The following is a 24,228-nucleotide window of genomic DNA, read 5'->3' on the forward strand; positions in this document are numbered from 1 at the left end:
TCATTACTCTTCCAGCAGATAATGCCTGATCCATGAAATGTTAGTAGCCCTTTTAAAAAAAAATAACTGCATTTTCTTTTTAATTTTCATTTCCATGTAACACATTGTGCAACAAAACAAGCAATTTGATTACCCAAGTTAATGAAATTGTTCATAAAGATGTTCTGCCAACTTTTACAGAAGTAGTAAATAGAGAATCTAAAGTATTCAAAATTTGGGAATGAACAAGATTTAATTTCTGCTTTACTTTATGTCAAATTTGATTTAAAATTCATTATAATGTATGTGTGGAGGAATATGATGCAGGAGAATGCTAGAGATTTTATTACGCATCATTAAGTTAGATTTGCAACATTAATTAGCATATCTTGACATCTGGAAGAGAAGACAAGAATCATCAACATCACGGGCATTTGGCCGGGGGCAGGGGATGGGTGGAGCTTTATAATGATTAAAAAAAAGTACAAAAAGATTCCTTAATCATTTAGAATTGTTATGTAGTCACAATTCAAAATAAATCTAAACCTGCACACCTTTATTAATTCATTGACTATAAATTGTTACCAGTCTTTAAAACTGTACTGAATAGACCATTTAGATTTTTTTTTTACCTTCTCTAGATTAAATGTATGTTAAGAATATTTACATTGATGGCATAGATAACAAATTCATAATCCTAACTAAACTGTATACATTCACCAATAATAGATGCAATCAAATTTTACTTGACAATCTCTCTCCCTGCCCTACACTAACTCTAAATTGAATCTATTAGCTTATCAGGAGCTAGTGAAACATCATTTAGAACAGCTAATATCAAGGGGTGTGGGACATGTGCCCCTCCCCTGGGGAGGCAGCACATTTAAGGGAAGCCACAGATTGAAATCATGAATATTTTAATTTTTTTTTGTAGTTGGTAGGAGAGAAGTACAGAAGAAACAACTAAATGACTGCTGCACCAGGAAGGGGGAACCATAAACTTTGAGTAGTTGCATGTAGCCCTGAGCCAAAAAAAAGTTAAAAATGTCTGATTTAAACAATTTGACAAGATCCTGGTGTAGCATGTTGTGAACGAGCGCAGCAAAGAGACTGAGACAACAGGCTGCGCGATCCGGTACCACAAATTGTTTTATTTTGAATTCCACACTGCGGCCTTTAAGCCCCATCTCGGTCCCGCCCCTAATGTCCCAGTGTTTGCGTCCCAATGATGCAAGCTTGTACACAATCTTTTGGTCTGGAACCGGAAGAGATGGTCTTGCGACACCATCCTTGCCGCGGCTGCCCCGCTGACCGTGCGTGACAAGTGGGGCCAGTTTGCTGCTACAAGTATGTGCGTCACCACACAACCACCACCCCCCGCACCCCCACAAGATTATAGTCTTTGCCAAAGAAAACTCATTTTAAATGGATAAAAGAGGTGATTAAATATTTAGGGATCTGGATAGATAATTTAAATAATTTATACAAGCTGAATTTACCATTGCTTTAAAAAAAACTTGGAAGGGGATTTTAGAATGGATGACCTTGCTAATAACGTTAAGATGAATATTTTTTCCGTGGACACTATCTTTTTTCAAACCTTACAATTATTACTACAAATGTTTTTTAAAAATTTTGATCGTAAGTGCGGGTGGACGTAACTTGCGTCGTTCGGAAGTTGAGGACTACTTGTAATTCAATATAATTATTTACTTCAATTATATCTAACACTACAAAAATTGTATAAAATGAAATTGGATTTATCAAATAAATGTTTTAGATGTGGTGAAATACACTCTACTTGGTCATGTTCTAAAGTAAGGTGTTTTTGGGTGGATTTTTTGGGTGAAATTTTTTTTAGAACAAATTACTGGTATTTTATTTCCACAATTCCAGACTTATTTTTATTGGGTAAAATCGAAGGAACAAGACTCAAGTTAAAACTGTCATTTTATCAAAAGAAATTTATTAAAATAGCAATAGCGGTGGCAAGGAAGTGTATTGCAGTGACTTGGAAATCAGATGCACATTTAGGTATGGAAAGGTAGAATGCAGAAATTCAAAGTTGTATTTCTTTGGAGAAAATTACATACAATTTAAGAAATAAATATTCTACCTTTTTACAAATTTGGAGCCTGAATATGCAAAGTTTAGGGGTGAATATGTAAAAATGTACTTCTCGCCTCTTTAGACCTACGTTAATCGTCGTCCCCAAAAATTGTTGTACAGGACATGAGTTAAGGGTAAGGGGGAAAAACTTTAGGAGAAATATTAGAGGATTCTTTTTCACTCAGCGAGTGGTGGCAGAATGGAATGATCTTCCAAAAGAGAGGACTCGAAGGGCCGACATAGCCTGTTTCCGCGCCGTAAATGGTTATATGGTTAATACTAAAGGGCCCCAGTGTGCAGACTGATCCTTGTGCAATCCATGTAATTATCTTTCTCTTTTTCTATCTTTTGTAACTATATATTACATTTAAATCTTATTATATGATTTTTTTCCCCCAATGGGAGAGGGTGCAAGGAGGGAGAGGAGGGGAGGGTAATGGTGAGGTAAAATTATCATGTAATCATTCTAATGTTAAATTTAATTTTTATCTATGTAAATGTATATTAATTACATGTATGAAAAAAATAAAATATTTTAAAAAAGTAATCAATGGCCATATCTCTGACAAAACACTGCTGCCTTCATGGCTTTACCCCAATATCCCTCACCTTTTACCTTTTTTCCTAGCCTAGTCTCTTCTCCTTCCAATTGGAAATTTTAACCAAAAATATTTTAACGGATAGTTTAAAACCACTCCTCATCCGTGTTCTGTAAGAATGTACAAAACTGAGCCATATCCAATAGTTAACTGGTTTCTAAACACTACCTCTGGATTGGCATCTGAAATTACTCTGGCGCCACAATATTTACTTTAAAATTTACACTTTTTAATACTGAAACAATATATTAATTTCCTATAAATTAATGGAAAATACAAAATTACTATGTGAATGAAAGAAATTTAGATCAGAATAGTAAATGTACCATATCAAACCCTGCTATGGTCTCCGGAAATGTTTTGTAAAATTTCATGGCTTCAAATATTGTGGTTTTCATTTCTGAATTGTTAATCTTCCTAAAACAAAATGCACAATAAAAGTCACTGACAGATGCAAAGACAACTCAAACAGCAGATCAAAGAAAAAAAATACGGAAAAACTAATTATCTGAATTAATTAAGGCAAAGTGTCAACAAATCCCTTGTCGTCATCTCAATGGTATATAAATCTCTGCCTTCTCTAACCCTCTCCAGTTGAATCACTGAGTCTTCAGATTTCCATTTCATTACTTATCCTTTCTGCCCAGTCTTTCAGTGGCTTGCTCAATAAAGCCACTTTCAGGTGGAATCACCTGGAGAATGCAGCTCCGGAGAGACTGCAGGTGTCTGCGAAGGGACGTTCAGTTGGCAGCAATGAAGGCAGTGTTCTGCCACCTGAAAGGTCCGCAGCGGGGAGAGGTGCCGTGGAGCAAATGCCAGCTCTCGAGTTGGGGCAGTCGTCCCCGGCGCGGGACGTCAGGGCTGGGGTGGCCGGCGCGGGAACCGGGAGTTGGGTCACAGGCTGACTGTCATCACCTCGCCCCCTGCTAGGCACCTGAAAACTGCTAGCCCCCCTTGTTGCTTTCAGATGCTTGGGGGAGCGCTCGGAAGCGGAGATTACACCTCCCCGAGGTGGGTTGAGTAAGTGCTCATTGGGGACAGGTTTTCCGCTTCCAGATGGCCTGCCGACAGCCGCATTCGGGTATTTTAGGCGGCTTTACATTCGGGTATTCTGGCCACCTGAAAGCTGCTCAAGTTATCCCCAATCACCTTCGACCACCAACACCAGCATCAACCCAGTCCGTCTACCTGCAGGAGGTCCCGATGCTGCCCTCCCCATCCTCAAAATCCCTCTGCCCTTTCTTATCTCCCAACTCCCATCCCCCCACCAACCTCCCCCATTTTCCATCTCCACCCTCTTACTTATCCAACCCTCCAAATCCCCCAAACACCAGTTCCCACTCTGACCCCTCAGCAGAGGCCTCACCTTCATCCCTCTCTGCCCACACCTTATTGAGTTCCATGCATGCCATGATGCCGAACTCTTCTTCCATCGCCTCTGTCTCCGGGCCTACTTCCATGGCCATGATTCTGCACCAAGTCTCCTTCTCCCACTTTTAAGCTTTCTTTCCCCTCCTGGCTATCTCATCCTGACCAGCTGCCCACTCTGGACCTTTTATTTCCAACTGCTGCTCAAATTCACCACTCCCCTTTTATATTCTAACCTTTCTCCCTCCGATCATTCTGCCATCCACTCTCTCCGTAAAAATCCCACCCTCACCATCAAACCTGCAGATATGGTTGATGCTGTTGTGGTTTGGCGCACTGACCCTTACCTTGCTGAGGCCAGGGGACAGCTCTCAGACACCTCCTCCTATCTACCCCTCCAACAGGACCCCACCATATCACATTAAGCCATCGTCTCCAACCCCATCATCTCCCTCCCATAGCCATCAATCTTATTGCCTCCTATCCCTGCAATGCTCATTTCTACCTTTTAACCAAGACACACAAATCTAACAATCTGGATAAACCCATTGTTTCTACTTGCTCTAGTCCCATCAAACTAGTTTCATCCTACTTTTCTCCCTTGGTCCAATCCCTCCTCACCTACATCCACAATAGCTCACATCCCCTCCATCTCCCGAACCACACTGCCTCATCTTCACAATGAATGTCCAATCCCTTTATACCTCCATCCCCCATTCAGAAAGTCTTAAAGCACTTTGCTTCTTTCTGGACCAGAGACCCAACCAGTCACCCTCCACCACTACGCTATTCCACCTGGCAGAACTTGCCCTCATTTTAAACAACATCTCTTTTAACTCATCTCACTTCCTCCAAATCAAAGGAGTAGCCATGGATACATGCATGGGTCCAAGCTACACCTGCCTGTTTATGGGCTTTGTGGAACAATCCATGCTGCAAGCCTACACAGGCAAGACCCCTCAACTCTTCCTCCGGTATATTGATCACTATATTGGGGCTGCCTCATGCACCTGCGATGAGCTTGTCAACTTCATTCACTTTGTGGCCAACTTCCACCCTAATCTCAAACTCACCTGGTCCATCTCCGACAACACTCTCCCCTTCCTGAATCTCTCTTTCTCCATCTCAGGAGATGTCTTCCATTGACATCTATTTCAACTCCACACAATGACCTTGACTAAACTTCCTCACACCCTGTCCCCTGCAAGAATTCCATCCCCTTCTCTCAATTTCTCCATCTCCATCACATCTGTTCCCAAGATGAGATCTTCTAGTCCAGATCTTCCAAAATATCTGCCTTCTTCCACAAAAATGGCTTCCCTTCCACCACCATCAACTCAATACTCCACCTGCATCTCCTCCATTTCCTGTTCATCTGCGCCAGATGCAACGGAGTCCACCTTATCCTTACCTACCACTCCACCAGCCTCCACATCCAACACATTATCCTCCAGAATTTCCGACACCAACAACAAGATCCCACTACCAGATACATCTTTCTGTTTCTGACTTCTGTAGGGACCACCCCCTCCCTCCATGACTCCATCATGCACTCATCGCTTCCCAACAATTTCCCCCCAATATCTTCTCTGTGGCCACAGGAGGTGCAATACTTGCGCCCACAACTTCCGCCTCACCATGGTCCGGGGCTCCAAACAGGCCTTTCAAGTGAAGCAACACTTCACTTGTGTATCTGCAGGACTGATTTACCGCATCCAGTGCTCCCTTTGTGGCCTGCTCTAGTTCAGAGAGGCTGGGTGCAGATTGGGAGATCACTTTGCTGAGGGGCAGTTTCTGTAGCTCTGTCAGAATCATCCAACATTACAGGAAAAGAATATTTCTTTGATTCTAAAAATACTGTAATGAGGGAAATACATTTTTCACTTTTTCGAAGGTCAATATCATCAATACAGAAGTTTAAATAAACTTTACACTGTTCTGTTGAAATATGTGAGACATCAATATTTGATGGAATGGAATATTTAAAGGCCAAACATGAAAAAGAATATTTGAAGCAAATGATGATTGAAGGCTCAGAAAGAGAAAAAAAAATAGAGTTAATTTTGATTTGCTCTCCCAAAAGGAGAGCGTAAACATTGTGGACCAAAGGGGCCCCTTCATCTTTTATGTTTGAGAAATGATGGCATGTTGAGGGCTCAGGAAATTTTACGAGCCTCAGAAAACATCCTCTGGTTTCACCTGATCCCAAAAGAAAGCACAGAAAGTTTTACAAAACAAATTGTCAAACATAGCATTTCAGCCACACTGAAAGTGTCTGATGCAAATGCAGGATTATGACTTGAAAGCAAATTATTGCTGGAAATCCAAATACAAACAGAAACACAAGAGATGTTGAATGCATCAAACAGCATCAGTCCATGCCTTAACTATGCTTCTTAGTTAATTTTTCAGATCAATGGCCTTTAATCATGTGTCATCACATATGCTGAAAAATCAAAAACTACAGATGCTATAATGTGAAATAAAAATAGAAAATACTGGAAAAATTCAACAGATCAGGCAGGATTTTAAAAGGAGCATTTCAGTTTCTGGACCCTCCATCAGAAGAGCCTCAGATCTGAGCATTAATTTTTTTTCTCTTCCCACAGCCACCATCTTACCTGCTGAGTGCTTCTATTTTTATTTCATCATGTACTAGCTATCTGATTTCATATACCGGGGGGCTGTAGGCCAATTGAGTGTAATTGGGCAGCATGGATTCGTGGCTGAAAGGGCCGTTAAAAAAAAAGCTAAACTGATGGGCTGTATTTAGAGAAAGCATGGATCTAGCTTTTTGAGTTTAGATGACAGAATGTTCAAAACAGTGACAAAGTAGACATTGTGGTTTCATTGGCATTGTAAATTCTTTTCTACTTCCTTGCAATATCATAAAAGGCCGGACTGTTAAAAACCTGGCTGTTGAAAGTACACCTGTACTTATCAATGTGCTTAACACATTTAAAACATTTGGCTGTCTCAATTTGTCAATCTGTTGATATTGTTAGAATATTCAATTGTTAGGATTTTTATACCATGCCTTCCAGTGTCTTCTGAAAACTTAATGGTAAGACAAAAGTGTCAAAATTACTTCATCTGCAAAAACTGAAACCAAAATTACCTTCATACTAAATAGGACAATTTTCAGTCCAATCCCCAAATTGTAACAATGTTTAACCATGCTTAACCAACATTTGTACTGGACACTCAAATCCAGAAAAAATATGAATCAGATAGGAATTCTCTTTTTAAGCTGTGAACGTTACAGGTTCCTTGATTTATCGCATCTTTCACCTCAAGCATAGAAACAGATCAACAGGAATGTGTTGTGATAATATTGTTTCCTTGCTGTTTGTTGATAACTGCAAGGCAGGGAGAAGAGAAGCAGACTTATACAATTCAGCCAAAGAAAAGTTTCTAACACATTGCTGTGTGAGACAACATATGCACAACTACTGTACATCAGGTTTGTTTAGCCAACTGACTGGTCTGACTTAATTAAGACCAGTCAGGGTGACAGGGCACCTCTTTTCATACCACACCTCTTTCTCCTGACCCTAACTGGAAATAATTCCAAAGCTGCGATTCTGGATTGTAACTAATACCTCATTCACAATGATTTGGAAAAATAATCAGTGTGTACATCAGAATTGCCGTTGAAAACAGCAACATTTTGTAATATCAAATAAAAAATACTTTGTCATCATATCTTACCTCGGCGTTGAAATGATGACTTTGGCTCCCATAAAATCAGGATTATCATGTTGAAAACGTTTGGCAACCTCCTGGTAAGCAATAATGGACCACTCCTTGTCATGCAAGGTCCCATCAAGTTCATACACCTAAAACATATGTCAGTTCATGGTTACGTTTACAATTGTGACCTTGAAATGCAACTGTTTGTCCAAATGCATAATGCAGTATTCAAGTTTTCATCTCGTTCTCATGCTTGTGCTGGCCAGTCAATATCAATCCTGCAACTGATTTCCTTACAGTAAGAATAGCCAAATTACAGGCCCTGGGCCAACTGTAGCCAGTAGCCCATTTTTAAGTGGCCCAGGGTGAATTTTAAAAATAAAATGGAATATGGGCTATTCCAACAGTCTCGAATAATGAATTGCACTGTATATACAATGCGTCCTTCTTAGTTGATGCCATTTTGAACAACTACTAGACTGACTGGTAAAATGTTACTCATCAATAAAAACATTTACCTCAGTTTAAAAACATTTACCTTTTGTTGATTAAACATGGCAAAATAGCAAGCAAGAGCCAAAATTTCAGACACGGTGGGAAAATTAATACTTTCTCACAGAAAGTCACATGCTTGTTAGACTTGCAAAGAATCTGTTAACTTTAATAATCTATCTAAAGATTCACTCATTGCATCATAATCATTAAGGTGGATACTTGGGCCAAGAACTGAGAGTTGTGGAGGGATATTGGAGACTGCCTGGTCCCTTTCTTAATCTTTTCTCCTGTTCTTATTTTGCACTGAATTTTAAAGAGTTTTATTGTATTTATTTAAATTTAAGAGCAGCAGATACAGAAATGTCTACTGTAATAGTATGTGAGCACATCAATAAACTACTGTAAAGTCAACAGTTAAATTGTTCAGTAGTGTTATAGAGTTATTTTGATAGAAAATGAATTTTCAATGGCACAGGGGTTTTCTGGTCTAAAAACATCATTTTTTTCTTGCAGTGTAACTGGTTGAAAACAGCTGGCCTTAATATCGTTTGCCCCGTGACTCCTTATATTTTTGAGTGTGCCCACAATCAAAAAGGTTTGGCTACCCCTGCCTTAGAAAATTCAACTGTGGACATGCACCAACCAGCATAGGTTAAGGCATGGTTCTGACCTAGCATTCTCAACCTTTTTTCCAGCCATTGCTCCCCTAAGACTCAGCTCAAAGTTTATAGGCTCCCTTCCCTGTGAAGTCATCAAGTTTTGGTTTCTTCTGTACTTCTCTCCTACCAACTATACAAAAAATACGTTACGTGAGGGGAAAAGCCTTTTACTTAAATGTTACGTGTTACGCTAGAGCTAGCGTTAAATAAAATTTGGTTTTCTTGGATGAAGCCACAAGTGGGACATGTGATGCTTGATGAGGTGATGTGTTCCACCAAAATTTTACACTGGACTTCCATGTTCTCTCATCAAAGAAATTTGAGGTTCCTAATGCCATCCTGAATACCCATTTGTCATGATTGGAGGGAATGTTAAATTTTTAAAGATAACTGAATTCCTCCATGAATCTTTTCCTTTCTCCAATCTGATTATTTTGTCATGACAGATCTCAGAAGGTCTCTTTTGGGAGTCCAGTGATGTGCCCAACCCATTGGTGCCAGCTGATTGTAATTAGAGCCTTCAAGCTGCAAATTTTAGCCTAGGAGCAGATGCTGATATTGGTTCAGTTGTCTTCCAGCAGGCTGTCAGATTTTTGAGATGTACCACCAACACAATGGGATAATTTGACCTAGCAACTCAGATAAGTGAGGAAACCAGAGCCCCTGGAGAAATCCAATGCAATCACAGGGAGAATGTGCAAACTCTACAGTGTTCAGGACTGAATCTTTGGTCTCTGGCACAGTGAGACAGCAGGTCTGAGCTTTTCCACTCTGCCACTTTTTAATATTTGAGTTTGTTTAGAAAGCAAATAAGAATAATTATTTAAACCTATTACTGTTTTTTCTTAGATGGATAAGAAAATTTATCTTTTGAAACTGTTCACCAGTCAGGATTCTTAAAGTATTTTTAGATTATGTTTGCATTTGGGGAATGTGATTATAAAACACTCTTGTATTTTTTTGCCATCTGCGAAATTTTATATTAATCCTGTTCTGATCCAAAGGTGTTTTACTTCAGGCAACTATTGAGCAAAGATGTTGGATTCTTGTCATGAATCATAAAGTTTTGACTTTTTTGCATTGGAACATGCAAAAATAGTAACTGAGTAATCTTTCATTACTTGAACACTGGTAGTCAGTGTGGTGGGATGGAGATTTTTTAGATGAGCTATGTAGATACATTGATTGGAGCAGTGTGCAAGCCTCGTGGTGTTGTTATAGAAGGGTAGAATTTAATTGTATCTTCATTGACCAAGACCAAATAAGGACATTTAACATTTTGGGTTTCTCTCATCCTTGATGTTCTCTTTGAGTGGATGTGTTGCCTCTCATTCCAGCATGGATTTGGATGACTCTTGTGAGTAGAGGAGCATCTCACCTACAGGACATCTAGGGTTGAGTCAGAAAATTTGAGGTTTCTACTCTCATCTGCTTAAACTTCACAAATCCAATGGAATCATTTTAACACTGAACATTTGCCTGCTTTAGGAAATGTCTATGGCAATGGGCAGCCTACAGCCTCCCAGGGGAACACGTAACATTTAAGTAAAAGGCTTTTCCCCTCACGTAACGTATTTTTTGTATAGTTGGTAGGAGAGAAGTACAGAAGAAACCAAAACTTGATGACTTCACAGGGAAGGGAGCCTATAAACTTTGAGCTGAGTCTTAGGGGAGCAATGGCTGGAAAAAAGGTTGAGAATGCTAGGTCAGAACCATGCCTTAACCTATGCTGGTTGGTGCATGTCCACAGTTGAATTTTCTAAGGCAGGGGTAGAGGTCAATCGTCCTCAACCCAAATATTCTACCTGTGGAGGTCATTGTAATCAGTTCAGTGAGGCAGATCTCAAAGTTGTTTGGAAGAATATCAACTGGTAGCTACACAAACTTTCACTTCCACAGGAGGAGTTGCCAGTTCCAAATATCGTCCCCAGGACATCCTGCAGCAAAAGGTGCCACTGAAGAGCAGATGGTAAAGACAAGTTACCTTGAACTTGTCCGAGTAAAAATGAGTAACATAATGGACATGGATAATAAAAACCACAAACAGCTCCTCAAAAAAAGCATGTGACTTAGAACTTCCCCAGCGAATTCTCATTGTCAAAATTTGTGCAATTTAAACAAAAAAGGAAAGGATTAACAAAAAAATGTCTTCATTCTGGTGTTTAAAAAAAACTGGCAAGCAAAATCAATGTGAAACAAACAAAACCAATTTAAAAAAAAACATATCAAATTATTTTCCACTGTGAAGGTTGGTTCAGTTCTCAATTCGAAGGCACAATATGCTGTCAGCAAACATTTTTGCCAAAGTTTATACAATTCTACCCAGGACACTAATATTTAAGTTCTTAAATGAAGCCAATGTGTGCCAGCAGCAGAAACTCAACAATTTTTATTCCCTTGACAACCAAAACTGAAACATAAATGTATCAGGTAATGAATCTCACACTTGCATCATTCATGAAATCTGGTTAACTCACTTGATACCTTTACAACATCTTAATTAGCCTCTACACCCAAGAGGAGCTATTAGAACTGAAACTAATTTGTATCATTTCTTTTGAGCTCCTGTCAGTCTGTGACAGATCAATGATCCAATACAAAAGCTATATAACGAGCATGTTTCAATGGGCTGTAGTTATGCTGTATTTGCTGGCCAAGTGGTTCTTTGCCTAGCTTTTAAATGCAAAATGAATACACAATAACTTTCTTTTTTCCTCCCAAGTAAACTATGTAATTTGAACAGCTATAGCATGAATTAGTTCCAAGTCAGGTCTGTATGGAATTAAGAATGTTATTTTTATATTAAATACAGTAAACAGGAGAATATGTAAACAAATGAAATTTGAGCTGTGATGAGACATACAAGGGAGGGAATAAACACTAGGTGTGAAATTGTACAATATCTTGCAGTGGCTGTGAGGTGGGTAAATGTTGTTGACAGAAATGCTGGAACGAATAGATGGCGTGAGCTAGAGAAGGCCAGAAGTCATACCAAAAGGTGTAGAGTTACTGCAAGGTCAGAGAAGTGCATCAAGACTAATGGACAAGGATTCCAAAGTTATGAATTAAGATTTACTGCAGAAATAATGGGTGATTGCCTTGTAAAAGTTCAATGCAATATTATAAACACAAGCTGAACTTTAAACATGGTGTTTATGGGAAGAGTGATTAACTGGTACCTACCTGTACAGGAGTCTTAAATTCTACAAATGATTAGAGATGGAATAAAAGTTTGACTGTGGCAAACTATGATAAAGGTTAAAAGGGGCATGATTGCAGATATACAAGTAATTGGACTAGGTAGTGGCATCTGAAGCACAACTAAGTAAAACAGAAAACCAAAGTTTCACCCACCAGAGCAAATGGCTGAAAATATGGATGAAATCAAGGATAAATTAATGGATTTAAATTTAAACATACAGCACAGTAACAGGCCCTTCTGGCCCACACCATCCAAATATCCCAATTAATCAACGACCCTCATACATTTTGAAAGATGGGAGGAAACAAGAGCAAATTTAATTGGGTAGTGACAAAACTGAATCTAATTTGAAACAAGATATATTCAAAATAAATCTACAACTTCAACTAAAAAAGGATTCTCCTACGGCACAAATATAGCAACTGAATGAGTGGGAACAGAATGGTGAAGACTCAAATCATCCATATACAAGGTATACATGCAAATTGGTGGGCGGGGGGGGGGGGGGGAAGGTGGAAGAGTACATATTAGACAAGAAAGATTCCATGATAGCGACATCATTGTTGAAGACAGAGTGCCTACATTAGAACAGGCAGGAGTGGAATTATAAGGGAGTTCCATTGAACCAATAAAGGAAGTGGACAACACCAAAGATAAAGGACAAAGAAGAATGAAGAGCTTAGAGAATCCTAGCAAAAGAGAAGCAAAATATCAAATGTCAGAGGCATAATCTCACTTTTATCTCAATTTATTTTAAAACTGAGATCTTACCATATTCTCCTAAATTCAGGAGAATTGAACTAATTGTTGAAAAATCCTCTTTCACAGAGGGTTGTGAGACTTTGTAATTCTTATGTTCAAAGGGTGGTGGGAGTTTTTGGAGATTTTCACTGCAGTGTACATAGATATTTGCTAAGCAAAAGGGTAAAAGATTGTCACAGGAAGGTAGAGTTCAGGTTAAAAATCAGATTAGTTGCTCCCTAGTAGAGCAGGCTGAGGGCCATATGGCCCACTTCTTGTCTAAATTGTATGTTTGCATGTACATATGTCTATGCTGTGATTCCAGTGGTTAGGCTTTTAAATGAGTAGGGATCTGGGTTAAACAGGGAAAACAAGTTGAGTGAAAGGGGGCAAACTTTGCATCATCACGTTCACTCCTTCAGCTGTTCAGCAGTTTCCTTTCCACTGTTGATTTACCTTGATCTTTTTTAAAATAATGCAGATGAGAAAATAAAATGCGTTATTCTTCCCATTGTATCGTTCAAACTTAGTTGGACATGAACAACTGTGCCTATCTACTCTTTTCCTGATGTTTTCTTGCACAGAATTTGTGTGCTATGAAACTAAACATGGAAATGGGGCTTAATCATTCGTTCAATTCTTTTTTTGCCATACTCTATTTCATTTTTTTCCAAATATCTATCCAACCCATTCTATTTGTAACAGATAATCATTGCTTATTTTTATAACCACATTTCTAATTTAATCAAGTTCCCTTCGGAGCGACTGTGCTGAGTTGAAAACCCAGGACTTGTTATGAATGCTGAGAGCTGTTCCCAATGTCGTCCCTGATTTCTTATGAAATTTATTTATAGTATCTCCATACATTCATTTCAAATTGACTTAGTATAATATTACATAATAGATACTAAATAATTTTCAAATTTTCACCCCCCCCACCTCCCCTAACCCCTTAGGAAACCACCTTGTGGTGGTTAATTCCCAAAAACCCAAATGGGTGTGGTATAAACCACAAGTGGCATATGACTTTCGGGAGAGAAGTACCACTCCCTCCCTCCCCCCAGGCAGACAAAATACACGTATAAACCGAAAAATCATAATTTCTTATATCCATAAAACCCCGGTCCATCAATTTAACCAATCTTATTCATAAACTCTTTTTTGAAAATCCAAACTTGATATTAAATTTTGCACCCTTTCCACCCTCCCAACACTGAGTTAAACATGGTTTACAATCAATAAAAGTTAAAAAAAAAATTTTTTTTTTCAAGTCTTCCTGAATTTCATCCACTGAATTAAAGCACCTCTGAACATCCCAGTTCAACACCGAATCTTCCATTCTTCTCAGTCTCAAGTTGAATTTGTAACTTACTTTCAAAAAAAGTTTTTTTTCAAATCTTTTAAAATTTTCTTGAACAGAATTCCTTCGGTCTTGATCTTCTAAAGCATCAATGTTATTCATAAGTTCTTTCTTCTGTGTTTCCCAATTTAAAACCAGATTTTCCACTTTGTCAATCTTCTCAATATTAAGTTGAAATTATTATTTATTTTCAAGAAAAACTTATTCAAAATTTTTAACTCTTCTTGGACATTGCTCCTTCGACTTTAATTTTATAAATCATCAATCTTATTCATAGTTTCTTTCTATTGAATTTCCAAATTTAATAATGAAGTTTCCGTTTTTTCCAATTTTCTCAATATTAAACTGATCTTGTTGTTTAGTTTAAAAAAAAAACCTTTTCAAAACTATTAAAATCTGTTTGCAATGTATGCATACTCACAGATAATAAATTCACTCTTCCAATATTCCATCCAAAAAAAAAATCACTGATAAACCTTATTGCAGGTCAAGGAGTTCCATATATATGTTTATCTTCAGAAAATATTTCAAATCAACATTCGTCGCCATCTTTCAAAAAGGAGTCCGAAATCAACTTTAATAAGTTCTGTTCTTGAGAAAATTCCAGCACCAACTCCGGCTCTGTCTGGGCAAATAGGTCAAATTTCTTCCAAAGTCAAAGAATGTAATTTTGTTCTGTATTTATAGATAATAAATTCATCCTTCCGATATTCCATCCAAAAAAAAAATCACTAATAAACTTTAATGTTATCTGGATTTTTAAAACTCACGGGCAACCAATGCCAATTACTGCAATTTATCTTCATAAAACATTTCAAATCAATATTCATCACCATCTTTCAGAGGGGTGTCCAAGGCCAGCTTATCCGACAGTCCAATTAATGAGTTCCGTTCTTAAGAAAATTCCAGCCTTGACTCCGTGGTTCTGTCTGGGCAAGTAGGCCGAGTTTCTTCCAAAGTCGGAGAGTGTAGTTTTGTTCTGTATTTGAACTCTATTTTCCTTAATCTTTGTTGCCATTTTAAACATCTTTCAAAGGGGTGTCCAAGGCCAGCTTATCCGACGGTCCAATTAATGAGCTCCGTTCTTAAGAAAATTCCAGCCTTGACTCCGTGGTTCTGTCTGGGCAAGTAGGCCGAGTTTCTTCCAAAGTCGGAGAGTGTAGTTTTGTTCTGTATTTGAACTCTATTTTCCTTAATCTTTGTTGCCATTTTAAACTAAAAACAATCGATAAACAAAACAAAGACTTTTAACAGAAAAGAAATATTCTTAAAACGGGTATTTATATAACTGCCTGGGGGAGACCGGGAATGCACGTCCGCTCCCTACGCCATCTTGCCACGCCCCCTGTCGTCCTTGATTTAATCCAAAACACTGTCGAAGAATCATTGTTTCATCATGAAGCATTTTATACATACCGGCAGCAGCAAGGCTCGTATCTCTATGTACAGCACATTATCATGATAGAATTCCCTCAAAGCCTCATAGAAGTAGGTTTTAAATACTGGAGCATAGGAGATTAGACTGGAAGCAGCTTTAAACAGGTCTTCAAATCTTCTCCAAATAATGTTTTGCGATTGGTAGGCTTCTTCTGGATTTTCTGTTACTAATGTAAGATTTCTGAATAAACTGTAGAGAAAGAGAGTATTTTATCAAATACATTTAACGAAACAGAGCAATTTTCAAGATTTTAAAAAGTTGTATTATTGCTATTACTATTGCTAATATTTCCCTTCCTTTATCTTATTATTATTATTTTGTCATTTTCCTCCTTAACTAAAATGCCTACGTCATACCTCAGAGCCTTTGCAAAAGCTTTGGAGAGTACCCAAGAGACTTCACTAATGGATTGTTGTTTACAAAAATGCATCAGATGAAAGAGTTCGTCAAAGCCACATATTGTCTGGAAGGGAACTTGCTGTTCTAAGAGGGTTATGTGGTTTTGCAAGCAGAGTCAAACGGACTTTCTCTCTGTGTGAGAGAGAAACACACACACACAGATCAGTTCTACAGTGTTACAGACAGTAACAGCAGTTGGGGCTGGAACAGGACAAGCTGGCAAGCATGCGGAAAACCCAATTTGGAATACAGGTTTTAAGTGTTTAGTTCAGCCTGGTCAAAGCCCTTGTGGTTCATACAAGAAGAGAGGACTGGCTGTCTAATGTTTCACTTGGAATAAGAGAAATAAAAAAGCACTCTGTGGTGACTTGAAAGAAAGAGGTTATCATCTGGAGAACCCTGAGGGGGAAAGTTTCTTCGTCAAGATACTGAAGTGGCTGGGTGTCTAGTGTACAACAAATCTCTCTCTGAAAACCGACAAGAACCTTACCGAGAAGTAACTGTTTACCTTTCAAGCACCAAAGCCTTGTGAACTTTATCAATGTTCAATTCCTTGCACAATTTAAGAATTGCCTGCAACCAGTGAATTTGAAGGAATGAGAAGTGAGATTGGACTGTGAACCAAAGAACTTTTCTGAACTTACACACACATTACATACACGTGCGCTTAGAATTAGAAGGGGGTCAAGTTAGGTTATTTAAGTCAATAGTGATAAGTTAAAGTGTGATTCTGTTTTCATGTTTAAAGATAATGAAAAGCAACTTTTGTTTAAGTAACCACTTGTCTTGGTGAATATCTATTGCTGCTGGGTTTTGGGGTCCTCTGGGCTCATTACACCACACTGAATTTTTGACATAAAATAGTAATTTCACTTTTCTGTGGCAATGGGTGGCATTTTTAAAATTTAGACATATAGCATGGTAACAGGCTATTTCAGCCCATGAGTCCGTGCCTCTTAATTACACCCAATTAAGCTATACACCCAGTAAGTTTCAAATGGTGAGAGGAAACTGGAGCCCCCAGGGAAAACCCATGCTGACATGGGGAGAACGTACAGACTCCAAACAGATAGCATGGGATCGGAATACCAGTCCCGATCGCTGGTGGTGTGAAGGTATTGCGCTAACTGCTATGCCAACTGTGCTGCCCCATTCTCGGAATAAGTAGCTGGAGATCAAATAAATGCATGCCCACAAACTTAAAAAGGAGAGAATTACAAACCACACACTCTTCCTGAATTTTGATGAGTATGCAGGATAAGATTAGACAAAAGAATGTAATTAGCATTTGATAAATTCAGGAAGAGTGTGTGGTTTGTAATGATAGATCTATTATTTATCAAATTTGTATAAAGTGACAAATGCAAGAGAATTTTTAGCATTGGGCAGTATGTTTGAAGCAAGCCTAATCATAACAGATCAAAAGCAAATCTAAGTCTCATCCCACCCAAATTTTCAGAGTGATCTTTGGAGAACAATTAGCTTGAATCAGATGAAGACAAGAGTCACTAAGCCCTTTCAAATGGCCAAGTAAAATGGGGTTAACCAGGCAATTTGCACAGTGATTTGAAAGGGTCCAACAAGGTCAACCCGGTCAGAACCAAACCAGGTCCCTGACCTACCTCAGAGGTGGTCAGGAAACACAGTAAAACTTACCCGGGCATCCTGCTCCTGCGGTTTGAAAGGGAAAGAAGCCGACCTGGTTACCCTGGCAAGGTCAGTGCTTGCGTGCCTCACAGGGAAATCCCTGGCTGAAGTGCTGCCATTGCGATGGGGGGGGGGGAGAGAGAACGCTGCTGTGATCAAAGGGCGAGAGGGGCTGCTATGTAACAAGGTGAGGCCCTTTTGGGTGGTACTAAAACAACTAAAACAAGTCCTAGGAAAAATTATAGGTAAAGAATTCCCGCAGGACCCCGAATTGTTCCTGTTGGGAAACATAATGGACATAAGCCTTACAATGAATCTGTCCAAATTCCAAATCCAATTCATATTGTTCACATTGGCAGTGGCCAGGAAGTGCATAGCGGTTACTTGGAAATCCGACTCTTCCAGAGCATTACTTGCTGGAACACAGAAAAGCAAAGCAGTGATTCCCCCGGAAAAAAATTACTTACAGCTTGAGAAAAAAGGTATGGTCCTTTTAAAATAATATGGCAACCATACTTAAAATACATAAGAGCACGATTATAGTGTGGTCTATCATGCCTTGCCATCCTACCTTCCCCGTCTATCCCTCAATTGGTTGCGGGGGGGGTTTTCCCAATCCAATCAGGGTAAAGTCAAGAAAGGAAAGCAGCCTGAGCTCTGGTCTGCCATGACAAACCCATAGAACCCGGATACATGTTTCACACCTTTGTTGTGTGTCTTCATGTCTTGAGTAACTGTTAGTTAAGTGTTAAATGTTGAGGATGTGGTGGGGGTGGGGGGGGGGAAGGGGTGTGGAAGAGGAAGGAGGGGAACAGAAAGTGCTCGAACTCTACAGAAAATTTTGTATAGAATTAATAATTGTAAATTGTAGTCAGTGCTGATACTGTTAACGTTAACACTGATAAGGTTGTTAGTTGTTGAGCTTAAGTTAGGAAAATCATAAATAAAATATTAAAAAACATTTGGGGACACGATGTGCTGTTGCAAATGCCACGCCGGTTCACGGCAATGGCGCAATGTGGAAACAATGTCAGTCTTCCTTAACCTTAATCCCCCATGCCTCTGGAACCGCTCTGGCATGGGGATTATGGGTAAGATGGACATTGCTCCTCACTCAACATTGAGCCGTCGCTATGTCGCTGCAGCAACCTCTCCCCCCTCCCCCATTCACAGCAATGGCACATGTTGGGGGTGGTGCGACCAATTTCAATGCCTTTTCTAAAAATCAGGAACTCTCCTAGGAATAACTGACAAGTCTCTATGGGAGAGATATTTATCATGCTCTCTAAACGTCTGCAAGAAAATCAAATTCAAAATTATCAAGCTGATTTTTGTTCCTCATCTTCAAGATGGAATTTGTTCATGATCTGTGGAAACTTCAAGAAATTAGGAATCCTTCCTAAAAAGTTTACACAAAAGATTTAAAACTCAACATATGATCCCACCTGCTTTTCTCATTCAATGACTCGTCTAGATGCCTCTTTAAATGTTGCATTTGTTACCGCTTCCCCCATCTTCTCTAGCAGCTCTGGCATGCAGATGGCACTGCTTCTTTATTAACACATTCTAGGTAGGATAACATTACTAATGACCAATCCTCATCTATACCATTTGGCTTCCACAAGGGTGGATTAACAGCCAGAATTCATCAAGAGACAGGCTTGAGAAACACAATCTTCCCATAGTAGAGCAAAATCAGAACAAGGAATTAACCACCTTTCAGAGACAGATGCACTCACTGCTTGCTGCTTGGTCCTGAGCCACACAGGTAGGTCCCAGATGTAATTTTAATCTATAATGATGTGGCTAAATTCATCCAGAGCATGCACCTAGAATACAATGGACTCCAGCTTTCTAGACAAAGATAGACAGCCAACATCTTTGTGATTAGTATCCAGAGACCAGGTTATCAAAATGCATACAAGGTTCAGTAAAAGACAAATTTGCCCATGATGAATTGCCTGAAAACATTTGCTGTCAATGTTCGCGTTAAACAGTTGGATGAGAATCTGACAGAATCCCACATTTGTCAAACATCATTCCAGTGCTAATAAAATCCTCGGGAGCATTGATACAATTATTCATTAGGTTAAACTCTTCAATTTGTACCTGTTATCAAATTCTGTGACATTTTCAAGTTGATGTCTGTACTCCTCAAGCAAAACCCATTCTGAACATTTGCTCAATCTTTTCTGTGGGCTTCTAAGGAAGAAGTGAAATCTGATGCCTCCTGCAGCCGTGAAGCAAATATAGCAATTAGGTAGATAAGTAGCATTCTTCACCAGCCAATCCACGTTCAGCAGAGCATAATCATGCAAATGTAAAGCAGCACCTGAAAAACAAACCCAGTAATTTTAAAAAATACATTCATAGCCAAAATAACAATTAAGTTACATATTTTTTCCATGAAGCCTGGTTGATTTCTGTTTCCTAATTCACTCACTAATTACAGGGCTGACTTGGTTCTCTTAGATTTAGTTGGGTGAAAATTTGATTCACCGAGGTCCCTTGAAAATGATAAATGGGCACCAGTTCAACCGATCAACCTCAAAACAGGGACAAGCACTTCTTCAATGAGAAAATCTCAAAGTGAATCTCTTTATTTTCCTGTTCCAAAAATAATAGTGTATTCGGTATTCATGATAGTTTTTCCAATAAGAAATTTAAAGAAGAAGTAATTTACCTGACTATGTTGTTACTAAATAACATCATGATTTCCAAGTGCAAAAATATATAGTGAATTTACAATTTAAGAAAAATTATCTGAGTGTTCTTGGTGAAGAATTCAAGATGCAAACTGTAGACAAATTTATTCATTTAGGAGCTGATTTAGGTAACCAGAAACAACAAGCAGAGTTGGGTAAAGGAGAATGTGTAGGTCTCCTATATCTGGATTTCCAAAATGATTTGATAAGCCATCAAATAAAAGGCTGTTCCACAAAAATATGACTTCATGACAATGGGCAAAATCTATCAATGCAATTTGTTTAATTTTCTTTCTGTTTACATTTTTCTCTTTTGTATACTTAACTTTTCTTGCATTACCAACAACTTGAAATTCTGCATGGCCCGCAAGAAAAAGAATCTCATGGTTGTATATATTATAAAGCATTTATTCCAATAATAAATCTGAACTTTGAACTTGCTTCAATCCACATGAAGGACAGAGGATCAAAATAAAAGGATAATTTTCAGACTGAAAAAAAGAGTACAAGACTCCATTCTTAGCTGTCAATATTAACTACAGCATGTCCATTAATAATACAGAGAAGGAAAAGTAAAACTTTTACAAAGTTACTAATGACACAAAATAAACGGCAGGGCATGCAGTAATAAGGCTATCAGAGTTAGGAAAATCTTTCGAAAAACGCAATGTCATGTCCTTTAGAAGAAGGAATCAAAAGAGAGACCATTACCTCAATGGACAGACAATGCAAATTAATGAACTTCAGAGAAATCTTGATGCTCTTGTGTGTGAATCACAAAAAGTTAACAAAGTTAATAAATAGTTAAAGGTCAATGGCAACCTGTGTAAGAGGAATTCTTTACTTTGGAGGGTTCTGGAGGCCAAATCACCAGAAACGTTTAAAGAGGAGTTTGATCATTTTATGAAATATTAGCTCAAGCAAGGATTATGTGAAACAGGTGCAGAAAATCAACTAATGCTTGGGTCTGTCAGATCAGCCACTGATCACATTGATCAGACTTGAGGAGACTGGTGGCCTCCTTCTGCTCTAAATTTTCTTGAGTTCTTCCGAGCACAAAAGCAGGACTGTGCATTTAAATCGGAGCTGGTGCAGGGATAGAGTTCGGTCGTACTATGCAGCTGGTAATAGGCAGCACAGATACAAACCCAAAATGCCTCGGAGGTTGTTAACAGTTTGGTGGCGTTTAGGGCAATTACTGTGTAAATGTCATTTTCATGAGATTTGTTTAATACATCCATTTCAAGACAAGGTGACAGTGGCTCACGTGGACAGGTTATTCTCAACCCCATCATCTCAAAAAAAGTGTAAATGAGCTGAATATTAAATGTTGGGCGATCTACATGCTTTAAAAATGTAATTCAAATAAATGGGAAAGGGGGTGAGGGAGGGAGGGAAGAAAAGGACACTGTATTCAAGAGAAAAAATGTCTGTATGTATCTTGGTCAATATGGTTTATAGTGTGAAAAATAAAAAAAATGTAATTCAAATTACATTGATAATTTGATAACCAGATAACCAAAGATAACCAGTTTATTCCCTCCAACATATCCATTTCACCTTGCAAGTTCTTAATTGACAAGGATACATACACCGGATCAAATGCAAACCGAACCAGTTCCCATCTTTGAAGAGTCTTAAAAATGATTCACACCTGCAATCTATTTCGATCGACGTAAGGAAGCAGTTCAACTTTTAAACTGGATCGAGGTTAGATTGTAACCTACTCGAACATTACGCTTTGTTACTGCACATACGCAGAAATAGATTTAAACGAAGCGTTCCTCCGCAATCCGTGATCGTTGCAATAAACGTTCCCTTCCAGGTTGCGCGCACCAAATTAACTTTCATTAAATCCGCTTTGCCACCAAGTGCGTCATCAGAGATTTTGAAGTGATATCATCAATACCATTTAGAAACCAGGTCATTTTCTTACCTTTGGGCAGCTTCCGTAAAATGTTAAAAACGGTACTTTGTTTGATCAGTTCTTTAGCGCTGAAAAAGTGCATGGCCGGTGGGAATTTGCCCGTCTCCATTCCTTCAGCAATTTCCTTTGTTTTTATTTTCATTAGTATATCATTCACTTTGGTTTCTTTATTTGTTAGCAGCAGATTACCTCCCATAAATTCAAACTGCTCCGCTTTCATCATCCTATCTCGATCGTTTGGGGTCGGAAAAGTTTGGCACACAGCAAATACACCAAGAACGGAAAGCACGGTTCTCCTCAGGTTTGATCGAGTCATGCTCCCAAATAAACGACACATGGCTCAGTTGGGGCACGTCGAGCGAGAGACACAACCTCCTCTCCAAACCACTAATTAGAAACGCTCCGAAATACAAAGACTTCCGCTTCTGCAAGTAATTTCCCCCTTTTTTTTCCTCCGTGACAGCTGAAGTGAATCTCGGTCCTTTTCCTCGGCTTTAGAAACTCACGTAATTGTAATTAAAGAACTGGAGGGAGGAGGAGAAGTGAGAGAAAACCCGCTTCTGCATCCGTGCTTTTAATTTACAGCTCTGCTGACCATGGGGTGGGGGGTGGGGGTGGAGATGCCACTTTTGGAGGTCATCACAAAGTTTTTAACCCCCAAAAAAACCCCGTTGAAGTTAAGAGGAGCTTGCAACGAAGGAGTGGACAACTTCCCTGTTGAGCCCAGTAAAGTCGAATGCGGCCATTTGCCCTGGGACCAGCAGCAGCCACTTGGACAATTGTTTGGAGTGGGGGTGGTGGGGGCTGGAACTTTGGGGTGATCCAAAGGAAGGTTCGCCCGCTTCAAGCAAACCCCCCCCGGGCCACGTTAAACACTTTCGGCGCCAGTTATCCCGAAATAAGAGGGGAGGGCGAACTCATCAGAACAAGTCCAAGGCCACAAAACGCGCGTCGGTCCCATTAAAGAACTCGTCATTCAAAGCACCGCAGGGCAGCCGACCCCGACAATGACGCCTCGCGACCCAGCCGATTGGCCCGCACCTGAGAGACTGTGTCGTCACATCCTGTGGAAGGCGAGAAGCTCGCGCATTATGTGGTGGGGAGGAGGACGGGGGGCGGGTGGTCAAGAGTAGAGCAGCTGTCGGGAAATATCAATTATACAGAGAGAGTGGGCTCGGCTCCGTGTCCGCCCAGAGGGCCTGGTGTTGGCGGTGGAAGCCGGGCTGTGATTGTGATCGACGGGTTAGAGTGGTTCTGAAGGAGGAATGGCCTGGGTGAACAGTGCTGGAGTTTGGTGTGGCCTCCCTCCAGCGTGCTGAGGGGGGGTTGGAGGGCTCTCTTGTTGTTGCTTGGCCATCTGTTCCTTGGTGAGGATGGGGCGAGGAGATTGTTGCATTATTACACACGCACGCTTGCACTGACTGGAGCGAGGGAAGGAGTCTCGGCCATGGCAGCCACTTCACACCCAGCACATTTGTAATTAAAGAACTGGAGGAGGGAGGAGGAGGGGGGTGGGGTGGGGAAAGCGGGAAGGGGGGGACACACAAGGAAAAGAAGTTCGAGGAAAACTATCTCATGTGAAGAAAAGGGATTTGATGCCATTTAAAATGTCCGAGGAATGTCCATCTTCGACCGTTTCGGTGGAAGAAATCCGTTCTTGGTGGGAAGTACCCGCCATCGCACACTTTTGCTCATTATTCAGGACCGCATTCGGGCTCCCCGACTTCGAAATTGAGGTAATCTTTTTCCCTTTTAAGCTCCGAGGCGCTTTCTCTCTCTCTCTCTCTCTCCCCCCCCCCCCCCCCCTCCCCAAGCACATGGTTGGCTTTAGCTCCTGTCAATATAGAGGAAGATAAAAGTTTGTAACTGCAGGCGCAAAATGTCAATCTGGCTTCGCAAGCTGAATT

At 39.7% G+C, this 24,228-nt stretch overlaps 2 protein-coding genes across 3 annotated transcripts in view; one reads left to right on the plus strand and one right to left on the minus strand.

Annotated features, from left to right (window-relative positions):
• The window catches only part of ada2a (adenosine deaminase 2a), a 47,133-nt gene extending 23,789 nt beyond the window's left edge, over positions 1 to 23,344 (minus strand). The window contains exons 1-5 of the mRNA XM_069903708.1: positions 22,331 to 23,344; positions 19,799 to 20,021; positions 15,622 to 15,832; positions 7,767 to 7,894; positions 3,014 to 3,104 (exon numbers count right to left, since the gene is read on the minus strand). Coding sequence (XP_069759809.1) covers positions 3,014 to 3,104; positions 7,767 to 7,894; positions 15,622 to 15,832; positions 19,799 to 20,021; positions 22,331 to 22,658 — 981 coding nt within the window. The 5' untranslated portion in view covers positions 22,659 to 23,344. The remainder of the gene's footprint in view (positions 1 to 3,013; positions 3,105 to 7,766; positions 7,895 to 15,621; positions 15,833 to 19,798; positions 20,022 to 22,330) is intronic.
• Positions 23,345 to 23,869: 525 nt separating this feature from the next.
• Positions 23,870 to 24,228, plus strand: part of cecr2 (CECR2 histone acetyl-lysine reader) — a 119,131-nt gene continuing 118,772 nt past the window's right edge. For both annotated transcript variants that reach the window (XM_069903709.1, XM_069903710.1), the window contains exon 1: positions 23,870 to 24,057. In XM_069903709.1, coding sequence (XP_069759810.1) covers positions 23,917 to 24,057 — 141 coding nt within the window. In that variant the 5' untranslated portion in view covers positions 23,870 to 23,916. The remainder of the gene's footprint in view (positions 24,058 to 24,228) is intronic.

The sequence above is a fragment of the Narcine bancroftii genome, chromosome 11 (genome assembly GCF_036971445.1).
Source record: "Narcine bancroftii isolate sNarBan1 chromosome 11, sNarBan1.hap1, whole genome shotgun sequence".
NCBI lineage: Eukaryota > Metazoa > Chordata > Chondrichthyes > Torpediniformes > Narcinidae > Narcine > Narcine bancroftii.